Source organism: Notolepis coatsorum (assembly GCF_963971535.1).
Source record: "Notolepis coatsorum genome assembly, chromosome: 13".
Classification (NCBI taxonomy): domain Eukaryota; kingdom Metazoa; phylum Chordata; class Actinopteri; order Aulopiformes; family Paralepididae; genus Notolepis; species Notolepis coatsorum.
In genome coordinates this window covers 117,859,210-117,883,509 of record NC_140177.1, presented here as the reverse complement: position 1 = coordinate 117,883,509, position 24,300 = coordinate 117,859,210, and the positions used below count along the sequence as shown (strand labels likewise).

The 24,300-nt window shown below is 41.7% G+C and overlaps 1 protein-coding gene across 1 annotated transcript in view; it reads left to right on the top strand.

Annotated features, from left to right (window-relative positions):
* The first annotated feature begins 6,407 nt into the window (after positions 1-6,407).
* Positions 6,408-24,300, top strand: part of efr3a (EFR3 homolog A) — a 463,079-nt gene continuing 445,186 nt past the window's right edge. Inside the window, exon 1 of the mRNA XM_084327782.1 lies at positions 6,408-6,568. Within this exon, the coding sequence (XP_084183908.1) occupies positions 6,559-6,568 (10 nt within the window). The 5' untranslated portion in view covers positions 6,408-6,558. The remainder of the gene's footprint in view (positions 6,569-24,300) is intronic.

The following is a 24,300-nucleotide window of genomic DNA, read 5'->3' as shown; positions in this document are numbered from 1 at the left end:
ATAGCATAACTAATGAAGCATGGTCAAAGTACCATTTAATAGCCCTGAAGTCAAGACCATTGCTTCAAATGGAGCTGGGTACAAGAGACAGTCGAGGTAGAAGCCGGAAACACATTAACACTGGAATGTTTTAGTAAAACTTACCAACCAGGCAAGGTTACTTGCAACCTGTGCAATAACACCATAAACTATGGCTCAAGTGGGAAGAAGGCACTCCAAATGCATGTTAAACATCCAAAACACCTGAAAGCATATCCACCAACAAAATATGAGAATTGAAATAACACCAGCAGACAATGAGAGAGAGATACCTGGAGGTTAGAGAGAGAGATACCTGGAGGTTAGAGAGTGAGAGATACCTGGAGGTTAGAGAGATTTACCCTACTCTTGGAATTCGGAAAAGTGCATTACCGGCCAGGTCCTTGTAGGGGCGCTGTCTCGATAATGCAGTGTTCCCTGTTACAGACCAGTGTGTGTGTTTTTTTTTTTAAATGTATCATGAATGGACTTTTCTGTTAGCCTAAAGCTATGCGTGTAGCCGATCGCCTGGAATAGTTTTTGGGACGCTGAATTCAGTATGCAGTAAAGGAATATAGCATCACCAATGGACATATTGATCTACCAGATGGCGATCGATAACTGGGAAATCCTTTTTGCAGTCCAACCGGCCACAGGTAAGAGCAATTTGACGTCAATTTCAGCCTGTTGCTTTGATAGCCATCCACCCGGTCAGCGAATGAGGCTACTGAGGCTAATGCCGTTATTGGTAATCAACAATCAGAAACAACGTGTCCCCCCCCCCCCCCCTTTCATGCATTCATGGTGGACCATGATACCGATAATATGCATTTTGAGTTTTAGCTCTAGCTTGTCTATAGCCGAAACGCCATTCGATTTAACGTTATTAGCTTAGCGCCTTGTAACTCGCCTTCCAGGAAATACCCCAGAACATTCTGCTATACCGTTCATATTCACGAGGCTATAAAATGGGAACGTATTGATGAAAAGATTATTTATTTAAGGCATATTGAAGGGACGGTTTATAGTGTCAATTGACAATGACAATGGACAGATAGCAATAATATAAAGTATAGATTTAGCTCTACAAACAGCCTCACACACAATGAAAGGTTGTTATGATAAGCTGGCCGTATAGAGTGAGAGTAGACGGATCCCAATGGCCGTTTCGAGGTCGTCCCTCACGGCACCGTGATGAAGTGACGTCATCTGTTTGTGACGCTCTGTACCGGAAATGTAGTCCATTTCTGTTTTTTTTTCTCGACATGGCATATTAGTAAGGCCTTGAAACTTCACGCTACTTTTTATTTTGTGTTGATAAACCAATAAATAACTGAACCAGGATAATTTCAATTCGATGCTAAATAAACTTTTACGCATGCGTAAAATGTGCCAGATAAAATTTTACAGGCGTTGTATTTTTATCAATATCTTGGCCATTTCTTGTGCTAGAATCAAACAGAAAAAACTGGGCGGAAGTGCCGAGAGAGCCGGAAGTTGACTGCGAGAAAAGAAGAGCAGAAGAAGAACGAAAGTGAAAGATAATTCGTTCACAAGATAATTTCTGCAGAACACACAAGTTTTTCAAGCCAGCAAACTTTAGCAGTTCACGTTCAAGTTTCAAGTTTCAAGTTTCTTTATTAGTTGTCATACAGAAGTACAGAATACTTTTATACAAAATGCTTCTTTCTGTTACGCTCCAGAGACTGTGCTAGACAAAAGATAAGTATAAATAAAATAAGTATAGCAAGTAAAAAATAGAAGTCACATACGTGGACACAAGTGTTCCAGCACTGAATGTATCTTGTGATTATTATCAATTTTCGACGATGACGACAACAACTATTAGCGCTAGTTATTTCCTGGTTGACGTGGTTCCGGACGTGATGTCACACGAATGCCAATAGACAATTCGTTTTATTAGTGTGAAGTTCTGTGAACGTATACATTTTATCCAGTGCAATTTTTTTTTTATATACTGCTTTTGATTGCTGCATTCATTTAAATTTCCATTTCATTCATTGTGTTCATCACGTCAGTCCCCACTCCCTAACACACTATCTCTGCTTGGGGCCCTAAATTAATCGCCCTTTAGGCATCATGTTAAGCTGTAGGAATATTTCGCCTAAAGGTACCTGCCTAAGTAACTGGACGATTGCTTCACTTCTGCAAGGTCAATTTGCATGTTCTTGGTATCTAGGAACATCTAGGGACCTCACCTGGGGGTATGTATTTCCAGTGTCAGAAATATTGTGTCTGTTACTAGGCTGAGTAAATTGTAATGAAGAAAATGAGAATATAAATTATGATTTATGATTTTTGCATCTTTGATCAAAAATTGATACGGGTAGGAGAAACTGCTCACTGAACTCATTCACCACCTTATTGAGATCATGTGTACAAAAAATCTAAGCAAATGAATAAAGGGAAGATGATTAAACAGAAGGATTTGTAGATACAGTAATTAATGATAATCGATTTTAATTATAAATTCATATTTGACCTTGAACTTGACCTTATTATGGCCAAATCATACATCTATGGATGGGGAAAATATTCCTCTTTCCAATGGCAGGGTTGAATCTGGATTTAGTCATTTCCTTGCAGTTTTTACGATAATGAGCATTTTCCGATAAATTCGTATTTCCGATAAATCGTATAAAACATCGGTAAAAATGAAAATATACACTTTGACTACTGTTTTTGATAGGGTTATGGTCTTTACTCTTGGCTACAAAAAAAATATTTAAAAACATTAACCTCTTAACATCCAAGGGCCCACATGTGGACGATTCTTTGCCGACCTCTAGTGGCTCGGGTGTGCATTTCTTTAGCCCTATTTGTTGCCTGTCGATTGCCCTTTCAGGTGACAAAATCCGTTCAGCGGTTCTCGAGTTACATGCCGATATGTGAGGCATGCCCCAAAGTATGCAAAAGTACACATTACCACCCCCAACTCCCGGGGTTCTAGCTCAGTCAATCATTTGGCGATCTCGAAAATCTTTGCAGAGGGTTGTAGCCAATGAGTGTGGCTTTCCAATGATACCCCATGATATGATAATTGGGGATCTAATACGGTCTCTATTGATCGATTTATGATAAAGATAAGCAGTGTCCCCCTATAGGAGGACCTTAAGGCTTAACAGGAGACGCTGATTGGGTACATTTACCTTGCTAGGTGCATTTATTTTGCTATGTAATTTTTCAATTGGCTGCGTTGCGCACTGACTGGGGCCATGTTTCTAGCGCCCCAGAAGCAAGAGGGGATGAACAGGAAGCACAAACAATGATTGATATTGTATATATTACACGTTATTGTGCATTTTAAAAACATACTTAAAATTAGTAATTATTATTATAATTTTTCTTTTTTCCAAACCACTTTCCACCAGGGGGGGGGGGGGGGGGGGGGCGCCCTCTATGGATCAGCCGCCACTGATAAAAGCGCTATATAAATGCAGTCCATTTACTATTTTACATGGTAGGAGGTCATGAACAGAAAATAGTCAGTCTCATTTCTTACTCCCCAAAATAAAAGTCAAACCCTCATTACGATAGTCTGTTGACACTTACTTTGAGAGGCTTATGATGGCTGTCAATGACGCGTCAGTCAACACACACACACACACAGCTAAATGTGTGTATGTGAAGTCAGTGATGAGATGTCCCATGCCAGTGCCAGCCATACAAGCCTGTAACGTGTACATTTACATTTAGTCATTTAGCTGACACTTTTATCCAAAGCGACTTACAAGTTCTGTACGACAAGTCATCAGGAAGGGTACAACTCTATCAGCTGAGTAACAATGTTCATCATTCAAGTGCTGCGTGTTACAGTGTAGGTTCGTTTATTAGGACAAGTGCATGACAGTAAGGTTAGTTAGGGTTAGATGTGTACAGTGCTTGCACTGTATGTGTTATGAAATGCAGATGTCTGGGGTAGATTAATTACAGAAATAGGATAATTTTTACGTCTGCTAGGGCATAGCGTTGAGCATGGCATTCATCAGGCTTTAACAGATGCTGGGAAGGCCATCTGTGAGACCAAAGCTTTTAATCACAGCTAAGTCCATTGGACTGTGCAAGCAAAGGCCATTAAGAGCTTAAAAAACAGTCCCCACAAAACACTTTCACACATGGTTTATTTTCGACCTTGCCACTTGTTGAGTTTTTTCCCCCTGGTAAATAGTTAATTCACTGTGATGATTATTAGGCTACTGTCTACTGGCCACTTTAGTATGATGACATCATATGACAGCTAGGTTACCAGCCGAACCTGTCAGTGGGCATCATCATCACCACCATTCCCTGCCACGCTTATATCCATCAATGTGTGATCACTGCCACCAGTCTAAGCCTATGGAGATGTTTACCTTCTTTGCAGGGCTATAACTTTTTAAATTGCTAAATTGACATTACTATGGCCCATTCAACATCGATTATCTATCGTTCAGGATGTAGGAATGTTTTACTTTTTCATTCATAGATTCATACGAAAATACCTTCTAGAATATAAATGTTTTCGTTTTCTGCAGTAATTCCTAGAACGTGAGATATAGGCATAAACGCATATATAGATTATCAAATGCTGCTTGTTGGAGATACACGCTATATTAAAAATTTCAACTGTACATGATCCTAAACGTTATGACTTATCATGCGCGGATGAACGGGGGGGGGGGGGGGGTCGTTTATAATTCCGTGATCGTCAGTAAATGCTTTATGTAGTATGGGTGATATATTGATCAGAGCAGTTTGCATGGATAATAATAAACAAATGCGCTGAAAATGACGTCAGCATCCTCTTACCGTTCGACGATGAGACTGGAGGAAAAAGATCCCACTTATTTGACGGCGATCTCCTAAATCCATTTCCGGTTTGTATAATCATAATAAACGCCCAAATCATATCGATTATTGCATTATGGCAGCGATCGCTACACACGAACGTGTCTACAGTCCCGCAACAATATGCGAGTGCCGGACGCATTTGCCAGATGCACCGGAGATCTCCAGAGATCCACTTCCGGTTGCAACTCGCCGATCATCCACCAGTATTGAGAGTATTGAAGCGTTGCAGAGTTGTGCAGGCTCCCACTGCATCAGACCAGGCTCCGTGAGGGAATTATGAATAACATCGCGAAAAAATTAAATATGATCTCAATAACGTCGTACGCTGTGGAATGGCAGAATTCGCATGCACTTGAACACGTCGTAAGCCGTTTCCGGCGTGGGATGTGTTAATGACCCACCCCATACTGTATGTAATTACCTTGGTGGAGAGAGAGAGAGAGAGAGAGAGAGAGAGAGAGAGAGAGAGAGAGAGAGAGAGAGAGAGAGAGAGAGAGAGAGAGAGAGAGAGAGACACTTTTGTTAATTAGTTAATTAGCAGTCATTTGAGGAGCCAGTCGTTCAATTCAGTCTAAAATATTACAGTACAAAAATAATACAGTAGGCTACTATGGACCCCAGTGTGGGAAATGTCATTACTGTGCTAACTTTTAAACTTCTAGCAAGATATGTGTGGAAATTGTGTCTACTCTGCAACCAACATGGGAAGTTAGTTTCGATTTCATCACAAGAGCACCAGAGCAATTACACTTCCGTGTTGTCCTTCAGCAGGGTTGACGCTAGATCGGACGGGGTTGTCGGCGTTTTATTATTGGGGGTTTTCGACCAGACTGCAAAGCCGCAACTCGTCATACATACTTGTAACCTTAAAAGTTGTTTATGGACATATCCATAACCCTAACCTTTTGTATTGCAAACATGTACACACATTCAGTCATACATACCAGATCATATAACAAGCACCAAAACATATATAATTCTGGTGACAGGCGTCTTCAGACACATATCTCAGAGTACATTTCTGTTACAAGTAAGAGACTCAATAACATTACATTTAAATGAGAAACAACTTTAAAGACGGAACCCTTAACCACTCCCACCAACTTAAAAAAAAACGTAAACAGTGTCTCCCTGGCCGTCCGATCTATCGCCTGCCCTTCAGCAGCCCTATATTACAGGAAGCAGTAATCTCTAGGGGTTAATCTCTCCTCTCGCAGTTGAACAGACAGGTATTTAACGTCAATGCGGCTTTCATGTCACACCGTGTCGCGGGGATGAATGTACCGCGGTGCGCTACAATGTGTATCCGTTATGGTGACTAGTTGAAACGTTGCGAATCATGTTGTTTTGAAGGTCGAAAAAGAAACAATGTTGATCAACGTGCAGATTGTAACTAGGTGTTATGGTTCTCACATTATATGGGACTCGGGAGTAGACTACACACACACACACACACACGTTGAACTGACTCAAACGAGGACGCGTAATGTCAGCACTGACAGACTAATATACTTGTGCGTAATTGCATGTTTACAGTGTCGTTTGGACGACATCCTCATTCCAATGTGAAGAACTGAAGGAGTGACGGTGGTTTCGGAGAAGCTACATGTAGGCTAACTAACCCAAGATAACCAACCGCTGCTCACGACAGGAGAGAGGAACTGCGGTACATTATTAGTCCCAGCAAGAATGCCAGCGGGTAAGCGATGTGCGGTGTTGTTGTTGTGCTGTGAATGCCAATTGAGACGGTTGTGGATAATTGTCATATATCGACACACGCACGCACACACTCACACACTCTCACACACACACACACACACACACACACACACACACACACACACACACCACGATATACAGTAGCCTCAACAACGGACACCAGTCAGAATCTATAAGGACCTGTCGTTGGGGGAAATACCCAGAGCCATCATCAGCTGCATTATCTCAAATCATATTTTGTACTGATGGTATTATATCATGTAATGATGTAGTCTAGATTGTTTTTATGCAGTTATACAGTAATAGTAGTAGTATTGCCAAGTACACTGCAAGCCCTTTTTACAAAAGCATAGCGTTCTGTCAACTTCTGTGGAATGACAGCCAGCCTACTGACATAACACTGTAGGATAAACTGATATTCAAATACTTTTTTCTTTTATGTTCCAATGAGTTATCTTCAGTATCGTCTGTTGATGTGAAGTTGTCTTGCCTTTCAAATAACATTTAGGCAAGGACAATTATATACAAACAGGACTGTTGACATAATAGCTATGCTTTTTGACAGCACCTAGCTGGCTGTTGGCATTTGGAAGCAGTAGGCTAATTTAGAGATATCAGTTCTTTGATTTGCCCTCCTTATTCAACAACAAGGTAATCTATATTTTGGACACATCATATTGTTGATTAAGTGCAAGTGTAGTACTTGACTAGAATGGAGATTAGTGTAACTGTTTACTTTAGGTTAGAAGCAGCACTTACCATGGCGTTGGCGATAGCATTTTGATATTTGGACAGACACTATTCCAAAGCCACTATCATGGATGTGGCTCACCTCACCTGTGGTCATAGTTGGGGTCGTTCATTGTGGAATCCATAGGAGTCGCTCTGTGGTTGCTCTAACTTGCTGTGACATCACTGTCTACTTTGTTGTAATTTCATAATTAATGATCTTGTTTTTCCACAATATGACCAGGTGCAGGCATTAGTAGGCTAACTCAAAGATTAAGTTCCCATTTCTTTGAATTGCCCTCTAATAATTATATAGTTGGACACAGCATATCGTTGCACTAAGTGTAGTTCTTATTGAATGAAGTCGTGTAAGGTTAGATATGGTATTCAAATAGCCACATGTTTATGTATTGGAACCAAATGTAACCAGTAGGATTTTCAAACGGATATTACTGGCATTATCCCCAGGGGGTATTGATACAGCCAATACACCTGTGGTAGCTCAGTTATTATAATTATAATAATAATAATAACTGGACTTTTGAAGAAGTCTTTATTTGTCACGCAGTGACACACGCATGCAATGGGCGGCACACACACAGGAACACACACATGCAATTGTTTTGGGTCGCCGATGAGATTGAGTCTCTGCACTTGACCCATCCCGTCGTCCCTCCCCCCAAGGGCAGCCGGTAGCAGATAGTTCCTTACAGTATTGCGGTTGGCATGAGTAGTCTATCGTAGAAGTGGCATGTCTGTGTGCCTGTAAACCGCTGCTGACCTACAGACACACTGGGGTCATTGCCTCAGGCCACGTCTTGTCCACAAGAGTGCCTCCAGTCCCCACACCTGCTCTATAATTACTCTCCATGGTATAATGTTTGCAGAAATGGATTAGTAGTAATATGATGCCCTCAATTATTGATATTTTATGGCTAATGCGGTAGAATGGGTCTCCACAGGGATGTGTGTGTGTGTGTTTGATACAGAAAAGGGAGTTGGACACTGACATATAGAAACTGTTAAACAGTAGTTCAGAACTATTTTATTGTTGCATCATTTTACCCTGTCTATTCTATTCTACTATTTTATTGCACTATTTTACTCTTGTCTATTCTATTTTACTCTTTTTATTATTGTCTATTTTAAAACTGCAATATAATCAAACCATAAACAAGGTGGCCTGTTGGGATGTTAGATCCTAAATGTGAAAAACTGATTTTATATGTCTGCACTTTATCTGCTCATTTTGTGCCTGTCTTTTTTCTGTTGTGAAGCACTTTGAGCTGCAGTTTCTGTATGAAAGGTGCTATACAAATAATGTTTATTAATAACCAGCACTTATGGTGTGTGTCTGTGTCTCTGTGTGTGTGTGTGTGTTGCCGTGCTGCTGCTCCACTTAAGCGCTCACTCATGGGCCTCATGGTGTGGTCTGGAGGCCCTCATTATCACTGAACGTGTTAACCACCTCAATTAAATCATTATGTAGGACAACACCGTCCCATTACATTTGCTATAAGACTGACTCCAGGGCGCGTCTGGATAGTGTAGAGTAGACTAGAGGTGTAAACACTCGCCTACCACTCAATTTGACATTTTCAGCGGTTACATTTTCATGCAGCGGTTCCTCCGACTTGGCCAGGTGTCCCTATACGCAAACACAATAGATAGATAGATAGATAGATACTTTATTAATCCCCTTGGGGAAATTCAGGTATCCAGTAACAGCTCAGGCAGTTAACAGACAATAGACAATAGAGAGCAATAAAAAAGGACAACCAATACAACAAACAAACAATGAAGGTCAGAGCTGAGGTACAAAGTTATAATGAATTAAATAAATAAATGGTGAGCACTATTGCAGTGTTAAGTCAAATAAAATAAAATTGCTATATAAAAATTACAGTATACAAATTTAAAATGAATTGCACATTGTCCCAATGGGGGGGGGGGGGGGGGGGTGCGGGCGCACCCAGGTCATGAGAGAGAGAGAGGGGCGTGGGGGGGGGGGGGTCATATCCTGTGGCTGTGCGGACAAAGGACAGCCTGAACCGTTCAGTCCGCGAGCGCAGTGATACGAGTCGTCCACTGCAACTGCTCCTCCGTCCTGTCAGGGTGTGTGGTGGAGAGGGTGGCTGTCATTGCTCATGATGGCCTGCAGCTTACTCCGTGTGCGCCTCTCCTCCACAACCCCCAGTGGTTCCACACTCCTGCCAAGGACTGAACCAGCCTTCTTTACCAGCCTGTCCAACCGCCCGGTGTTCTTGGCTGACATGTTGCCTCCCCAGCAGACTGCAGCATAAAAAAACAATGCTTGCCACCACTGACTGGTAGAACATGTACAGCATGTCACTGCACACGTCAAACGACCTGAGCCGTCTCAGAAAAAACAGCCGGCTCTGTGCCTTCCTGTAGAGGACCTCAGTGTTCAGAGACCAGTCGCTACTGTTCACCGGTGGGAAGCCGCTGGGGCCTAACAAAAATAATAGTTGGTTTCAGGTTGGTTGTCAGTTTGGCCATGGGTAGGTAGGGATTTTTTTTTTTTTTTTTTTCTTTTTTATTCTTTCCCACGGCGACTATGGATAGGGAATTTCTTTATTTAATTAACCCTTTCACTGCCACACGACAGAAGGTTAGCCCTTTACTATCACACAACCGACGGCGATGCTCCATCATTAGCATCATTAGCTCCGCGGATGCGGAGCTAATGATGCTAATGATGGAGCATCGCCGTCGGTTGTGTGATAGTAAAGGGCTAACCTTCTGTATTGTCACAGTGAAAGGGTTAACCGGCTGTCGTGTGGCAGTGAAAGGGTTAAAATGTTCACAACAACATGGATGCATGTACTCTGCCAGCATGTTTAATATCCATAATACTAAATGTTTGACTAAGATTTCTATGAAACTTTATTCAAAAAAAAAAATAAACGTTTTTTTTTTTTTTTTTTTTATATATAATTTTTTTTTAAAACTCATAAAATATATTGGGTCGCACCTAAATCGGCAGGGTCGGTCGGCAACCTGAAACCAACCATTATTTTTGTTAGGCCCGGGTACGATTCCTGGTCGTTGCAATAGCGACCAGGGGAGATGGCGTGAATGTTATGCTCTCCCAGTGAAGGTGTTTTGCTCTCTCGGGTGAAAAGAAGACTCCACAATATCGGAGGAAGCGTGTGGTAGTTGTGGAGGACTGACTAAGATGATTTGGATTGTTTTCCAACGTGTGTTCTGGGCATGTTTCCATCTCTCCTTCAGTGACGCTCAGACGCTCCGATCTCTTCACACCAACGATGATGTTGATCGGTGGAGTCCTTTCTCACCACAGTTCTTTCTCAGCACAGTCCATGCTGTGTTGCTCACACTAGCTCTGGCTAGTAGAGTTTAGTCACAAACCAATGCAAAGTCAATGGGGTCCAGCTCCTGTCTGAACAAGCTGATTCAGGACAACCGAAATCTACTGAAATCTACTCTTAAGCTTGTACAGACAGAAGCTTGACCCCATTGACCTTGCATTGGTTTGTGGCTAACTAGCCAGAGCTACTATGAGAAACTGCACGAGTTGTGATGAGAAAGGACTATATCAATCGGCAACATAAATTGGTAGGCTAAATAGCAAATAGGGCTAGGGTTAAAAAAAAAAAAAAACAGAACTATCCCTTTAATGCCTGAAGGAAAGGGACTTGATTGAACCAAAAACAAAGCCTTTAGCCCTTACTCCATCCAATGACGATACATTTTCATAATTGTGGGAGGGGGAAATGTGATTTATTAAAAGAAATCGTGGTATCGTATTGGGTAACATTTTTATGTATGGCTGTCTATTGTGTTTGAGTGTAGGATGATCCTGCAACAAAATGCTGCCATTTTCCAGGAACGGAGAGCAATGGAATGTTGACGTACAGTACTGTATATGCAGGGACATAAAGTATAGTTCCAAGATGAAAAAGTTATTTCCCACCTAATAGGGTATTTGAACCATTTCACTACCACACTACAGAAGGTTAACCGTTTCACTACCACACTACAGACGGTTAACTGTCTGTAGTGTGGTAGTGAAAGGGTTAACCGTATGTGGATGTGAAAGGGTTAACCCTGTGCCGTGTCGCAGTGAAAGGGATAACCCTTTGGTAGTGTGGTAGTTAAAGGGGAACACCACCAACAATGTCAATATGTTATTTCCACGGCCCAGGAAAGTTCAATCAATATTTGTGAACATGAGCTGCTCTCTCATAAAGCCAGAAACCAGAGAAGAAAGACTCAAACCTGTGATGTCATCAGGTATAAAGTCTGGAGCTGCTCCGTTGACAAGGAATGGGTGACTGATTTTGTGTGACCCAGAGTCCCAGACCCACAGAAGTTTTCTTTTAGTTTTTATACTCAAATTAGCTTGATTCTATAGCTATAGATTCTATAGGAGTGTTCTCTGTTTTGAAACAGAAAATGTACTCAGGGGTATCTCTGTCACCTTTACCATCTCTCCCGATTCATCGTCTATGGAGCAGGTTTAGACTTTGTACTTGATGATATCAAGTCATCGAGGGGCGACAGTAAGGCAGGAGGTATAGTGCTCGTCTGTTACTCAGAAGGTTCCTTGAGCAAGACACTTAACCTCTAACTGCTCTCGATGAGCAGGTTGGCACCTTTCATGGTCTCCTCCACCACCAGTGTGTGAATGTGTGAGTGAATAGGTGAATGTGAGCCGTAAATGTGTAAAGCGTTTGTTAAAAACACGATTTGTTAAAGAACCCAGGACGCCTATCGCAAAGAGTAGGGGTTTCCCCCGACATTCCTGGCTAAATTCCCAATCAGGTCTCTGACATCAAGGCCTAATCATCCCTTCCCCTTAATTGGCTGATCAATCCCTGTCTCCTGAGCCGTTCAGTCATTGTGTAGTGTGATGTGTGCCTGGTGCCAGTGTATGACCGCCATTGCGCCTGCATAGCCCATGGTTGGGTGCTACCAGTGGTGGTGAAGGAGACAATTTCCACCCTACATTGTGGGGAGCACTTTGAGTCTGAGAAAAGCGCTATATAAATGTAATGAATTATTATTATATAAACGTAGTCCATTTACCATTTACTTCTTGGGTTTGGGAGAGAGTTGTTAATGTTCACTAGTAATACTAATAACAGAATAACATGTATGAATTCTTAAATTGGGCGTAGTTTCCCTTTTTAACACTTTGAATGCCCATCACGAGATATCTCTGGTTATCAGCCCGCCCCCTGAATGCCCATCACGAGAATTCTCGTTTTATTCTTTTTATTAGCGATCTGAATTCATATTTCATCAACCGAGTCTACCGTTGGTAAACCTGCCCCGCCAGGCGCTTGGATGTGAAAAAAGTGCCCCCTATCGTCTCCCAGATGGTAATGCACCCTTTTGGATTGGACTCAATGAAAATGGATGAGAAAAAAAAACTCCGGAATCCACATTTGACTTCTCACGCATGTAACCGGAGCCGATCAGATTCATTCTGGACCCTCAGCACAGCGTGTAATATGTGTTTTACAGTATACGCGTTGGATCAATAAAAGGATCCATTTTTGGAATGGCGATCAGAAATTTGAATAATCCATTTGATTACCATCTGATCTTAGGTAAGGAATCTATTTTACCAGTCTTAGGATAATCAGACCTGTTTTCACGGAGATATAAGCTTTTCCCCTATATGTGATATGGCTGTTTGACTGTAAGAGCGATCAGGAACTGAGAGAATCGATTTTCAGCTCGCGGCACCAGCGTGCACACGTACACATGTACTATCGATAATCTAGCGTTTATTTGAAAACGATTCATAAATAGGCTGAAAAATGACCGTTCTAGAATATTACAGTACAGGGCGATTATCATTGAATCTTTTTTTCCCCCTTGAAAACGAGGGCTTTTCAAAATGCTATAAAACGGAAATGAACCGATAAAAAAACAATCCGCTTCGACAATGTTGACTGGAAATGAGTTATTGATAAGCGACGGGCAGATTAGACTCATAACCATAATTTAAAACATAGATTAGGCGATATTAATGCTAACATTGAAGTGGATGGTGGGCATTCAAGCACTAAATGTGCGCCCCCTGCTGGGCACTGAAAGTGTTAATGGACAACTTCTGTACCCTTTTTTAGAACTGTTGACCCTAATGCCACGACTTGTGAAACAACATGTACTGCCACAAGGCAGCCAACAGCGACGAGTTGAATCTTGAGAGACGGTGACATAACTCTAGCTTCAGACCCACACAGTGTTCCAACTTCAGTTGGTGCGTGTGTGTTTGTGTGTCCATAAGTTTGGCCTTACCAACGATGTCTTTGCTAACATACCAAATACACCGGATGTTGTTTTTGTTGACACCAGCCACAGGGAGGTGCTGGTCATAGAAGTAGGCTGTACCTTTGATCTGTACATGGACCAGGCCTTCCGGGACAAGTATATCAAATACCAACCACTGCTCAGTGTGATGGCCGACCTTGGGTATAGGTGTAGATATAGTGTACTTGTATTCGGAAGTCTTGGCCATGTATATACAAATGCACCATGACTGGTCTGAGAATTGCTGCAATGTCTAAAAGAAAAGCCAAACAAAGTGCCAAATATTGCTCTGTCTCAGCTATTGTTTTGATCTTCTGACGAGTAGTTGCATGTTTGTGATGGAGTCCTCATGCTCTAGGATGGCCCCTCCCCTTCTTTGTTGGCCCCTCCCCTTTGTTGGCCTGTGGTTTGTATGCATAGCGGGAGGTGGTGTGTGTGTGTGTGTGTTGGGCAAAGGATGATTTGGCCTAAAAATAACTTCAATGGGAGACGTGCTCGTCTTCCTCTCATTCTCCCCTCTGTTGGGTTGCATCTTTTCAAAGCGAGTTTAAAAAATAATATTTATTTTGAATAAACTCTGTGTGCTTGTTGTGGCTTTCAGTTCCCTTCCTTTTGTAGACTTCTAGGTTTTCATAGGGATCTTTCAATTAATCTAGGCCTGTTTTGCAAGAGTACGTGTTTGTGTGTGTGTGTCTTTCTCTATCAACATCAGAATGACATTTCCTTCAGCGAGGATCTAAGGAGGACCGCCTACTGTATAAGAACATTGCAGGTTATTTTCATGGAAATAGCAGGATTATTTCAGTCAAACCAGCCACACATTCTGTCATGCCTCCTCCTGGGAGCTCTCAAGAGACGGAACCCCCGTCTCCATGCATGGGCAAAATCGGACGCATTTCATTCTTTCTCCTTTTAGAATAAACTTAAAGGAACACGCCAACATTTTGGGAAATTAGCTTACCGTCTTCTCCAGAGAGAGACAAGAATATCGATACCAGTTTCCTCTGAGTTCAGTAGAAAGCTATCTCGCTGCATATTAGCCTAGCTTATCACGATGAATGGAAGCAGACATTGACGGGTAGCCTTCGGGAGAGGTGTTAGCTGGACAATGCCTAGGCTATTGAAGTGTCTTTGAGCATCTGAAAAAGCGCTATATAAAATAGATGTATTATTTAGGGATGTCCCGATAAAAAAATGTTGCTCCCGATCCGATCCCGATCATGTGATTTTGAGTATCTACCGATACCGATCTTTCCCGATCCGATCAAAATTATTTTATTTAAAAAAAAATTATATATATATATATATATTCTTTTTTTCATCCCAATTTCTCACATTACATTCACCCTGAATGTTGACGTTATCCAGGTGAAAAGTTAACTTCATTCAAGCGAGGCATTGCAATCCTTGACATAAATCATTTGATGTATAATTAAACTCCCTGGAAGAAGAGATCTTGTATCTCAATGGGACATTCCTGGATAAATAAAGGATGAATAAATAAATAAAGGAAATGCGTTTGTTTTGGCAAAATTCTTCTGCTCTGTGACAATAAATAAATGAATGATGATATGCAATTTAAAACCGAAACTAAGGCCTCAATATGAATTAAAAAAATTAAATAAAAAATCCTGATTTAAAGAAAAAAAATTGCCGATCCCGATCTTCGGAAAATCACGTGATCGGATCGGGACATCCCTAGTATTATTATTATTATTTACCCATCACTGTCCGCTTCCATTCATTGTGCTAAGCTAACATGCAGTCAGATAGCCTTCTACTGAACGTACAGAGAGGAAACTGGTATCTATCTTCTTGTCTCTCTCTTGAGAAGACTATAAGCAAATTTCCCCAAATATTGATGTGTTATTTTAAAGGAAAAGTCAAGTTAGACCGCGCTCTCAGTATATGACACTGGGTGCTGAAATCCCAAACATTTAAGCAGAATAAAGCCGAAGGCCGGACCAGCACTCTCAGATTTAAATTTTTTTTTTTAATGGCAGCCTATAGTACAGACATGTTTCGGAACAGGTGTTCCATCTTCAGTGTAATAGGCTAGCAGTGATAGCTTGTAAAAATGGGAGCTATATACCATGTGGGCAGGAAGTGACATCATAGAGGTGAGCTTGGGAATGCTAGTGAACTTTGACCTCCAGAGTAAGGACTCGTTAATGTAGCATGTTGCAAACAAATTTTTACCAGAAACTTAAATAAGCCAAAAGCAAACACAAAATTCTATAAGCAAAGAACCACTACAACAGAAGGAAAACTTTTCTCAATTCATAAAATAATAATAATATACTCATGAAAATAAAAGTAATAAAAAGTCACTTGTAGGAAGCAGGATAACAACATTTTTTCATTCATTCCCTTTGGTACAGAGCCATTAATCAAATGAATATAGTAACCTGTCTCCCCTCTGAGGGCATTGTAGACTAACAAGTCCTTTAAACAATAAGATTGCATTAGGAGAAAATAGAGAGATACGGTACACTCTTAAGCAAGGACATAGTGGTGCTAATCACTCAAATAAACACTTGAAATGTCAGTAGATGTGTATATCTCCGGGACCGATGATCCTGTCTTGCTTACTCCTCCATGGTGTTCACTAGCATTCCCAAGCTCACCTCTATGATGTCACTTCCTGCCCACATGGTATATAGCTCCCATTTTTACAAGCTATCACTGCTAGCCTATTACACTGAAGATGGAACACCTGTTCCGAAACATGTCTGTACTATAGGCTGCCATTAAAAACAATTTTTTAAAATCTGAGAGTGCTGGTCCGGCCTTCGGCTTTATTCTGCTTATTTTAAAGGAACACATCAACATTATGGGAACTGTGCTTACGATCTTCAGAGTCCGGCAAGAAGATATACCAATTTCCTCTCTTGTGCAGCCGGATAGCTTTCTACTGAACACACATTAGCCTAGATTAGCACAAATGAATGTAAGCGGATACAGATCAGCTAGCCTAGCCCTTGCCCCAAAACAACTCCCGGAGTTCTAAGCTAGACCAGTGTTATGATTAATTAGTATTAGGGATGCACCGATCCGACTTTTTCAGTCCCGATACCGATACCTGGGTTTGGGTATCGGCCAATACCGATACCTATCCGATTGTCCAAACTTTTTTTCCAAAAAAGTAAAAAAAATAATACATTTATCCACGTTTTTTTTTATATTTTTTTATTAAAATATATTTTGCTTTTAAGAATTTTAAAGATCACAAGTGTGTTTTTGATTTGTTGTAAACAAAGACAGAAAATAAACGTCATTCATTCAATTAACACATTGGGGACGAAGCACGGATATATCCGGCTTTCGAATCCATGCTTAACACTTTGAATGCCCAACCCGAGATATTTCGGGTTTACCCCCCATAACGAGAATATTCGTTTTTCTCTTTTTTTATTAGCGATCTGAATTCATATTTCATCAACCGAGTCTACCGTTGGTAAATCAAGTCAAGTCAAGAGTTTTATTTGTCACGGCATACGAGTATACAATGAAATGCGGACCCGTGGTCTTGCCCGCAACGATGTGCAATACAGTGGTACAACATATAATATAATCCAATACAAAAAACATTGTGCAATAACAGGTAACATGGTGTGACATCTCGGTATTTGTACATAGTTATTTACAGAGCATATAGGACATGCTAGGTAGCTTTGGTAGTGCAATACACTGTTACTGTTGCTAATACTAATTTAAAGTGGCCTTTCCTTTTGGCAATAAGTGTGGGTGTGTGCGGCATGAGTGTGTGCCCGCTCATGTTAAAGTGTTAAAGTGGCTGCTAGTGTGTGAGCGTGCATAGCGTGCGTGTCGTGTGTGTGCTCATGTGTGCTTATGTGTGGATAGTTCAGTGTTCTGTGGTACTCAATGTTCATTGTTCAAGACTCTGATGGCCTGGGGGAAGAAGCTGAGCCTAAGCCTCTCTGTCCTAGTAGCTGGGGTTCGCAGGCGTCTGCCTGACCTCAGCAGCTGAAACAGGCTGTTATTGGGGTGGTGGGGGTCTTTCATTATTCTGCAGGCTCTGGATTTGCACCTCTTGTTGTATAGAACCTGCAGGGGAGGTAGTGCAATACCCGTGGTACGCTCGGCTGAGCGCACCACTCTCTGTAGGGCCTTCTTGTCCTGTGCCGTGCTGTTTCCATACCAGGCAGTGATGTTTCCGGTCAAGATGCTCTCTACAGCTCCTGAGTAGAAGGACTGGAGTATCTTCCCCGATACTCTGAACTTCCTTAACTGTCTCAGGTGGTAGATGCGCTGTTTCGCCTTCTTTACTACTGTGTCTGTGTGTTGACCATGTCAGATCCTCTGAGATGTGGACCCCCAGGTACTTAAAGCTGCTCACCCTGTCCACGGTAGCCCCGTTAATCATCAGTGGTGTGTGTGTCTCCTGCTGTCCTCTCCTATAATCCACGATCAGCTCCTTGGTTTTACCAATGTTCAGGAGCAGGCTGTTGTCCTGGCACCAGCGTTCCAGTACCTCAACCTCCTCCCGGTAGGCCTTCTCGTCGTTGTCCGAGATCAGCCCCACCACCACCGTGTCGTCTGCGAACTTCACTATGGAGTTGGAGCTGAACTTGGCCACACAATCGTGTGTGTAGAGTGATAATAATAATAATAATAATAACCTATTCAAGGTCGCAGAGCGGCACTGCAGATTTTCCTTACTCTATGAATTCGACAATTTGCAATACCGGCCAGATCCTCTTAGGGGCGCTATCGCGCTACTGCAGTGTGCCCTGTGGGCGAACGGATCAGTCTATTTTTTTCTTTCAACAGAGATTTCAGTTAGCAGGATTCCGGATCTGCAGCCTGTAGCTTGGATTACGTTTCGAATCGCAGATTTCACCATGCAATAAGGGGATTTATCATCAGCCAATGGACATATCGATCTACCGGATGGCCATCGATAACGGGGAAATGCTCGGGGGGGATCCAACCGGCTCATGGTAAGATCTTTTTCACGTACATTACACGCTGATCAGAGCTTGCTATGATACTCAACCAGCCGACCAGCGTATGTGGCTACTTAGACGAACACGGTTATTGGTAATCAATAATAATAAATGATGTCCCCCGCCCCCCCCCCCCCCCCTACCTTTCATGCGTACATGCGTTGGTACAGTCCCGATCATATGCAGTTATTTCTGTAGCATCTGTAAAACGGAAATGCCATTGGATATAACGTTAGCAGCTATTAGCCCTGTATCTCGGCTTCCAGGAAATATACTAGACCAAATCGCTATAAAGCTTATATTCACGGCGCTATAAAATGAGAACCTATTGATGCATTTTTTTTTTCTTTAAGCCATTTTGAAGGGACGGTTTATGCACTCAATTGACAATGAGAATGGACAGATAGCAATACTATAAAGCAGGGCTATTCAACTAAATTGTTCAGGGGGCCACATTGTTAGAAACCCAAGGGGCCAGGGGCCGGACTGCCACAGCGCCTCCCTGTGCTATGAATATATGTACACTTGACACAACACGCAACCACATTTTCACAACTTTTATTTAACTACATTGCAAAAGTAGTATACTTTTCCAAAAAAGTGCTTCATTTATGTGCCACATCTGCAACATCTCCTGCAAAAAGTGCTTCATTTATGACTGTGCAACAACTGCAACATCTCCTCTTCAACATTTCAATATAAAAATTAAATAAAAAACAAACGAGTGCATTATGTGCATCTGAACATTCTAACATGAACACTTGAACAAAAAAACACATTTATAGTGCAGCTGAGCTTATGAAAAAGTGAAAAAGCTCCTGATATCGTTGTCTTATAACATTGATTGAATGCGTATTCTAGCTGAGGGCATGTTGAATGTGATTTGACAAAAGAACCGTAACGCTATAAATAGGGTCCAGCTGCATCGCCGGAGAATCCTTGCATGCTGAATGTAGGGTCTAGCTGAATATAGGGTCTAGCTGCAGGGCCGGAGAATCCTTGCTGGAGCTGGAGGCTACTCAAGTATACACACAGACAGTGGAGCTGTTTGCAGATAGCAAGCATTTTGACTTATTGCGTGGTGGCGATGTCTCGCAGATAATACAACTACAAGTATGATTATATAATATATATTTTATTTAAAAAAAATTTTGGCAGGTAAGAAATATGCTTGGCGGGTAGACTCTTCCCATCTACCCGCCACTGGCCGGTGAGTCAAAAAGTTAATTTCGCTCCCTGGCCGTATTACTTCCGGGCACTCGCTAATAGGTCCCGGGACTCGATCTCGACACACTACATAGCGATCGATTGCCAATAACTCGATAAACAACATGATTTGGACGTATATACCATTATACAAGCTGGAGATGGACCGGGTAAATCTACATCCCATAATGATAAAATTTCTACTCTACGATGATCGCCCAACGGCGCGCGGAGACTGGGGTGAGTTTTAGCGTGTAAAGTTACCGTCTTCGATACTAACTGCTATTATCAACATTTGACCCACATTAGATGATTGGTATAACGCTGCCCACGGAATTATAAACGCCCCCTAGCCCATCCGGTCAACATCAGATGACGTGTAGTAACTTCTAGAAGTACGTCTAGTTGGAATTTTTTATATCGCGCTGATTGCCATAAAACTGTATTGCGTCATCAATATAATGTATTTGGGGCTATAGATCACGTTCTGGAGAAAGCTGCAGAAAGAGATGAAAACATACTTATACATTAGACCATACTTTACTATGAATATGTGAATGAAAAAGTTTAACGTTGCTACACAATGAACAATACATATAGGACTTTGAATGGGCCCTAATAATGGCAATGTAGCAATAGAATTAAAAAAGTTATAGCCCTGCAAAGAAGGGGACTTTCTCTATAGACAAATAGAGCCGGCAACCTACGGTTGATAATGAATTTAACCCATGGCAGCCAAAGTGTTAATTGAGTGACTTCTGGCTCAATTGTGCGTGTGAACGTTGACATGAAAAAAAAAAAAAAAGAAAAAAAAATTATTATCATGTAATCTTTTGCGGGCCGGTCAGAATCATCCCGCGGGCCGGATCTGGCCTGCGGGCCGCCAGTTGAATAGCCCTGCTATAAAGTATAGATTTAGCTATACAAAAAGCCACACGTTTGTTTACATTCCCCGGTCCTCTTGCCATTAATTAGACTAAGCCCAATGGCCCAGAATGTGTTAATAAACTGTGCCTCACTGTCACTGTGTGGAAGAGACTGGGATCATTCTTTTGTGCAAGGCAACATCAGGCTTGACTTAAAACATTACTTTCCTAACTTAGTGAAACTAAATGTAACAAATCAATAGGGATGCACGATAATTATCGGGCCGATAATTATCGGGCCGATATCAGCAATTATGACGTCATCCCGATAAACCCGATAACGTTATTGATAGCTCCGATAATATAATACATTTTTTGGTTAAAAGAAATCCGGTGTGGGTGGATTTGGATGAAGGGCGCTTGTTTTTATTATAGCCTCCTCCCGTTTTGCCAGTACTGTGGTACGATTGATAGCGTGTGGTTTAGGAACAGGGAGTTTTTCACAAATCCAGCGCTCCCTTTCTTGGCTGTGACGTAGTCACGTTACATTCGGAGGCAGACAGTCAATCTGCCAATTACGTCCCACCGCTTGCACCCACCTCTTCTTCTTACTACCAATCAGAAGCTCTCGTTCGTTTATTTACCTCCGGATTGTCAGCCATTATTCTACTCGGAGCTCAGGCTAATAACGTTAGATCCCCGCCAGCCACATTGACAAGTACCAGCGCTTATACATTACTGGCAAATGTCTTGTTGCACTTGTGGCAACGAGCATTGTCAGCATCGACTTTAGTAAAATAGACCCAGACTTTTGAACGTTTCGTTCTGTCCGCCATGATGAGAACAGAGCTGCCTGTACTCGGCAGCACCCGTGTGTGTGTGAGAGCACAGCCCGCTCCTCGCGCAGGCAGAGACATCGAGGCAGGAGAGATATAGAAAACGGCCAACAAGATTAGTTTGCGACGTTTAAATTCCTCAAAAAAAAACTCTAATTTCTCGAGTACCGATAGCAGTACCGATGACGTCAGAGCTTATAAATACTAAAAAAATAAATGATAAAAAAAAAATATATATATATACATTTAAAAAAAAATTATAATACAATAAATATCGGCTTGAGGAGCATAAAGGTATCGGTGTCAAAAAATCAATATCGTGCATCCCTACAAATTAACCCTTTAATCGCCAAAAACGCCGTAGGACGTCTTTCCCCGCCATGCTCATTCTGCCAAAGACGCCCTACCACGTCTTTGATATCAATATTTCAAAAATCTGTGATTTCTCCCCCGGAGACCTGAGATCTCCTGTTGATCCCCTCTCAATTCTCCAACGGTTCAAGAGCGCCATCTGGTGGCCGATCGGCGGATCGCCCGGAGCGGAAACAGGAAATGGAAGCTGGTGCTCATTTCAATTCGGTCCGATCAAGTTCAAGTTCTTTAATAGTTGTCATACAGAAGTACAGAATACTTTCATACAAAATGCTTCTTACTGTTACACTCCAGAGACTGTGCTAGACAAGATAGTATCAAATAACATAATAACATAATATAGCATGAATTTAGAAGAAGAAAATGAGGTCACAGTGTTCGGTATAGACATATGTACAATGTTCTGAGTTACCATATAATATACAATACACAATACTATGCAGTGTACTAATGTACAGTACTATCTAGTGCAAAGCAGAAATGGGATGAGGTACAATTTTAGGTACAATTTACAGTAAGGTGTACGAGTTGTAGTGCAATCCTTCATCCATAAATATAAAGTGTGGGGAGTGGGTGCTACAGTGTGTTTGTTTAAAGTGGGTGTGTGCTATAAGTGTGTGGAGTGGGTGCTACAGTGTGTTTGTTTAAAGTGAGTGTGTGCGTGTGGATGTGTGTGCTATGTGCGTTTGGTGGTTGTTGTTGTGTAGTGTTCATTCATTGTTCGTTTAGCAGCCTGATGGCCTGGGGATAGAAGCTTCTTCTGAGTCTTTCTGTGCTCGCCTTGAGACTCCTGTATCGCTTGCCTGACCGCAGCAGTTCAAAGAGGCAGTTGTTCGGGTGACTGGAGTCTTTAATGATTCTCTTAGCCTTGCCCTTGCAACGCTTGTAGTAAATGTTCTGGAGGGTGGGGAGCCCCCCTCCAATTGTGCGTTCGGCTGAACGTGTCACTCTTTGTAGTCTGCTTTGGTCTTGTGCAGTGCTATTCCCAAACCAGGAGGTGATGTTGCCGGTCAAGATGCTCTCTATTGTACATGAGTAGAAGTTCTTAAGGATCTTCTGGCTGACTTGGAACTTCCTTAGGCGCCTGAGGAAGTAGAGGCGTTGTCGTGCCTTCTTCACAACACTGTTAATGTGTGTGGTCCATGTCAAGTCCTCGGATATGTAGGCTCCGAGGTACTTAAAGCTGTTGACTCTCTCGGTAATAGTCCCATGACTCGAGCTGGACACAACGGATAACTCGATAAACAACATGATTTGGACGTATATACTATTATACAACCTGGAAATGGATCGCATATTTCTACATCCCATAATGGGAAGATTTCTGTTCCACGCTCATCGCCCAACGCTATGAGGAAGCTACGGTAAGATTCATTGTTATTTTTTAACGTGTTCGATACTAACTGCTCTAATGATCATATCACCCACACTAGATGAATCATATAACGTTGGCCACGGAATTATAAATGACCCCCCCCCCCCCATCCGGTCAACATCAGATCATAAGTAGTAACTTCTAGAAGCACGTCCATTTGAAATTTTTTATCTCGCGCAGATTGCTATCAAACTGTATTTGATCATCAATATAATGCATTTGGGGCTATAAATCACGTTTAGGAGAAAGCTGCAGAAAACGATCAAAACATCCTTATACTTTAGACCGTATTTTAGTATGAATATGTGAATGAAAAAGTATAACGTTGCTACACCCTGAACAATAGATATAGGACGTTGAATGGGCCATAGTAATGTCAATTTAGCAATACAATTTAAAAAGTTATAGCCCTGCAAAGAAGGGGAACTTCTCCATATTAACACTTTAATCGCCATGGGTTAAATTCATAATTTACCATCCCTCGCCAGCTCTATTTGTCTATGGAGAAGTTCCCCTTCTTTGCAGGGCTATAACTTTTTTAATTCTATTGCTAAATTGCCTTTATTATTTCAATGTCCTATATGTATTGTTCAGGGTGTAGCAACGTTAAACTTTTTCATTCACATATTCATACTAAAATATGTTCTAAAGTACAAGTATGTTTTTATCGTTTTCTGCAGCTTTCTTCAGAACGTGATTTATAGCCCTAAATGCATTATATTGATGATCAAATACAGTTTGGTAGGAATCTGTGCGAGATAAAAAAATTCAACTGGACGTGGTTCTAGAAGTTTCTACGCATCATCTGATGATGACCGGATGGGCGGGGGATCGTTTATAATTCCGTGGGCAGCGTTGGATGATTCATCCAGAGTGGGTCATATGTTCATCATAGCAGTTTATAATGAACACGTTAGAATATAACGCTGAATCTTACCGTGGCTTCCTCGCGCCGCTGGCAGATGAGCGTGGAACAGAATTTTTTCTATTATGGGATGGAGAAATGCCCGATCCATTTCCAGGTTGGATAATAGTATATACGTCCAAAT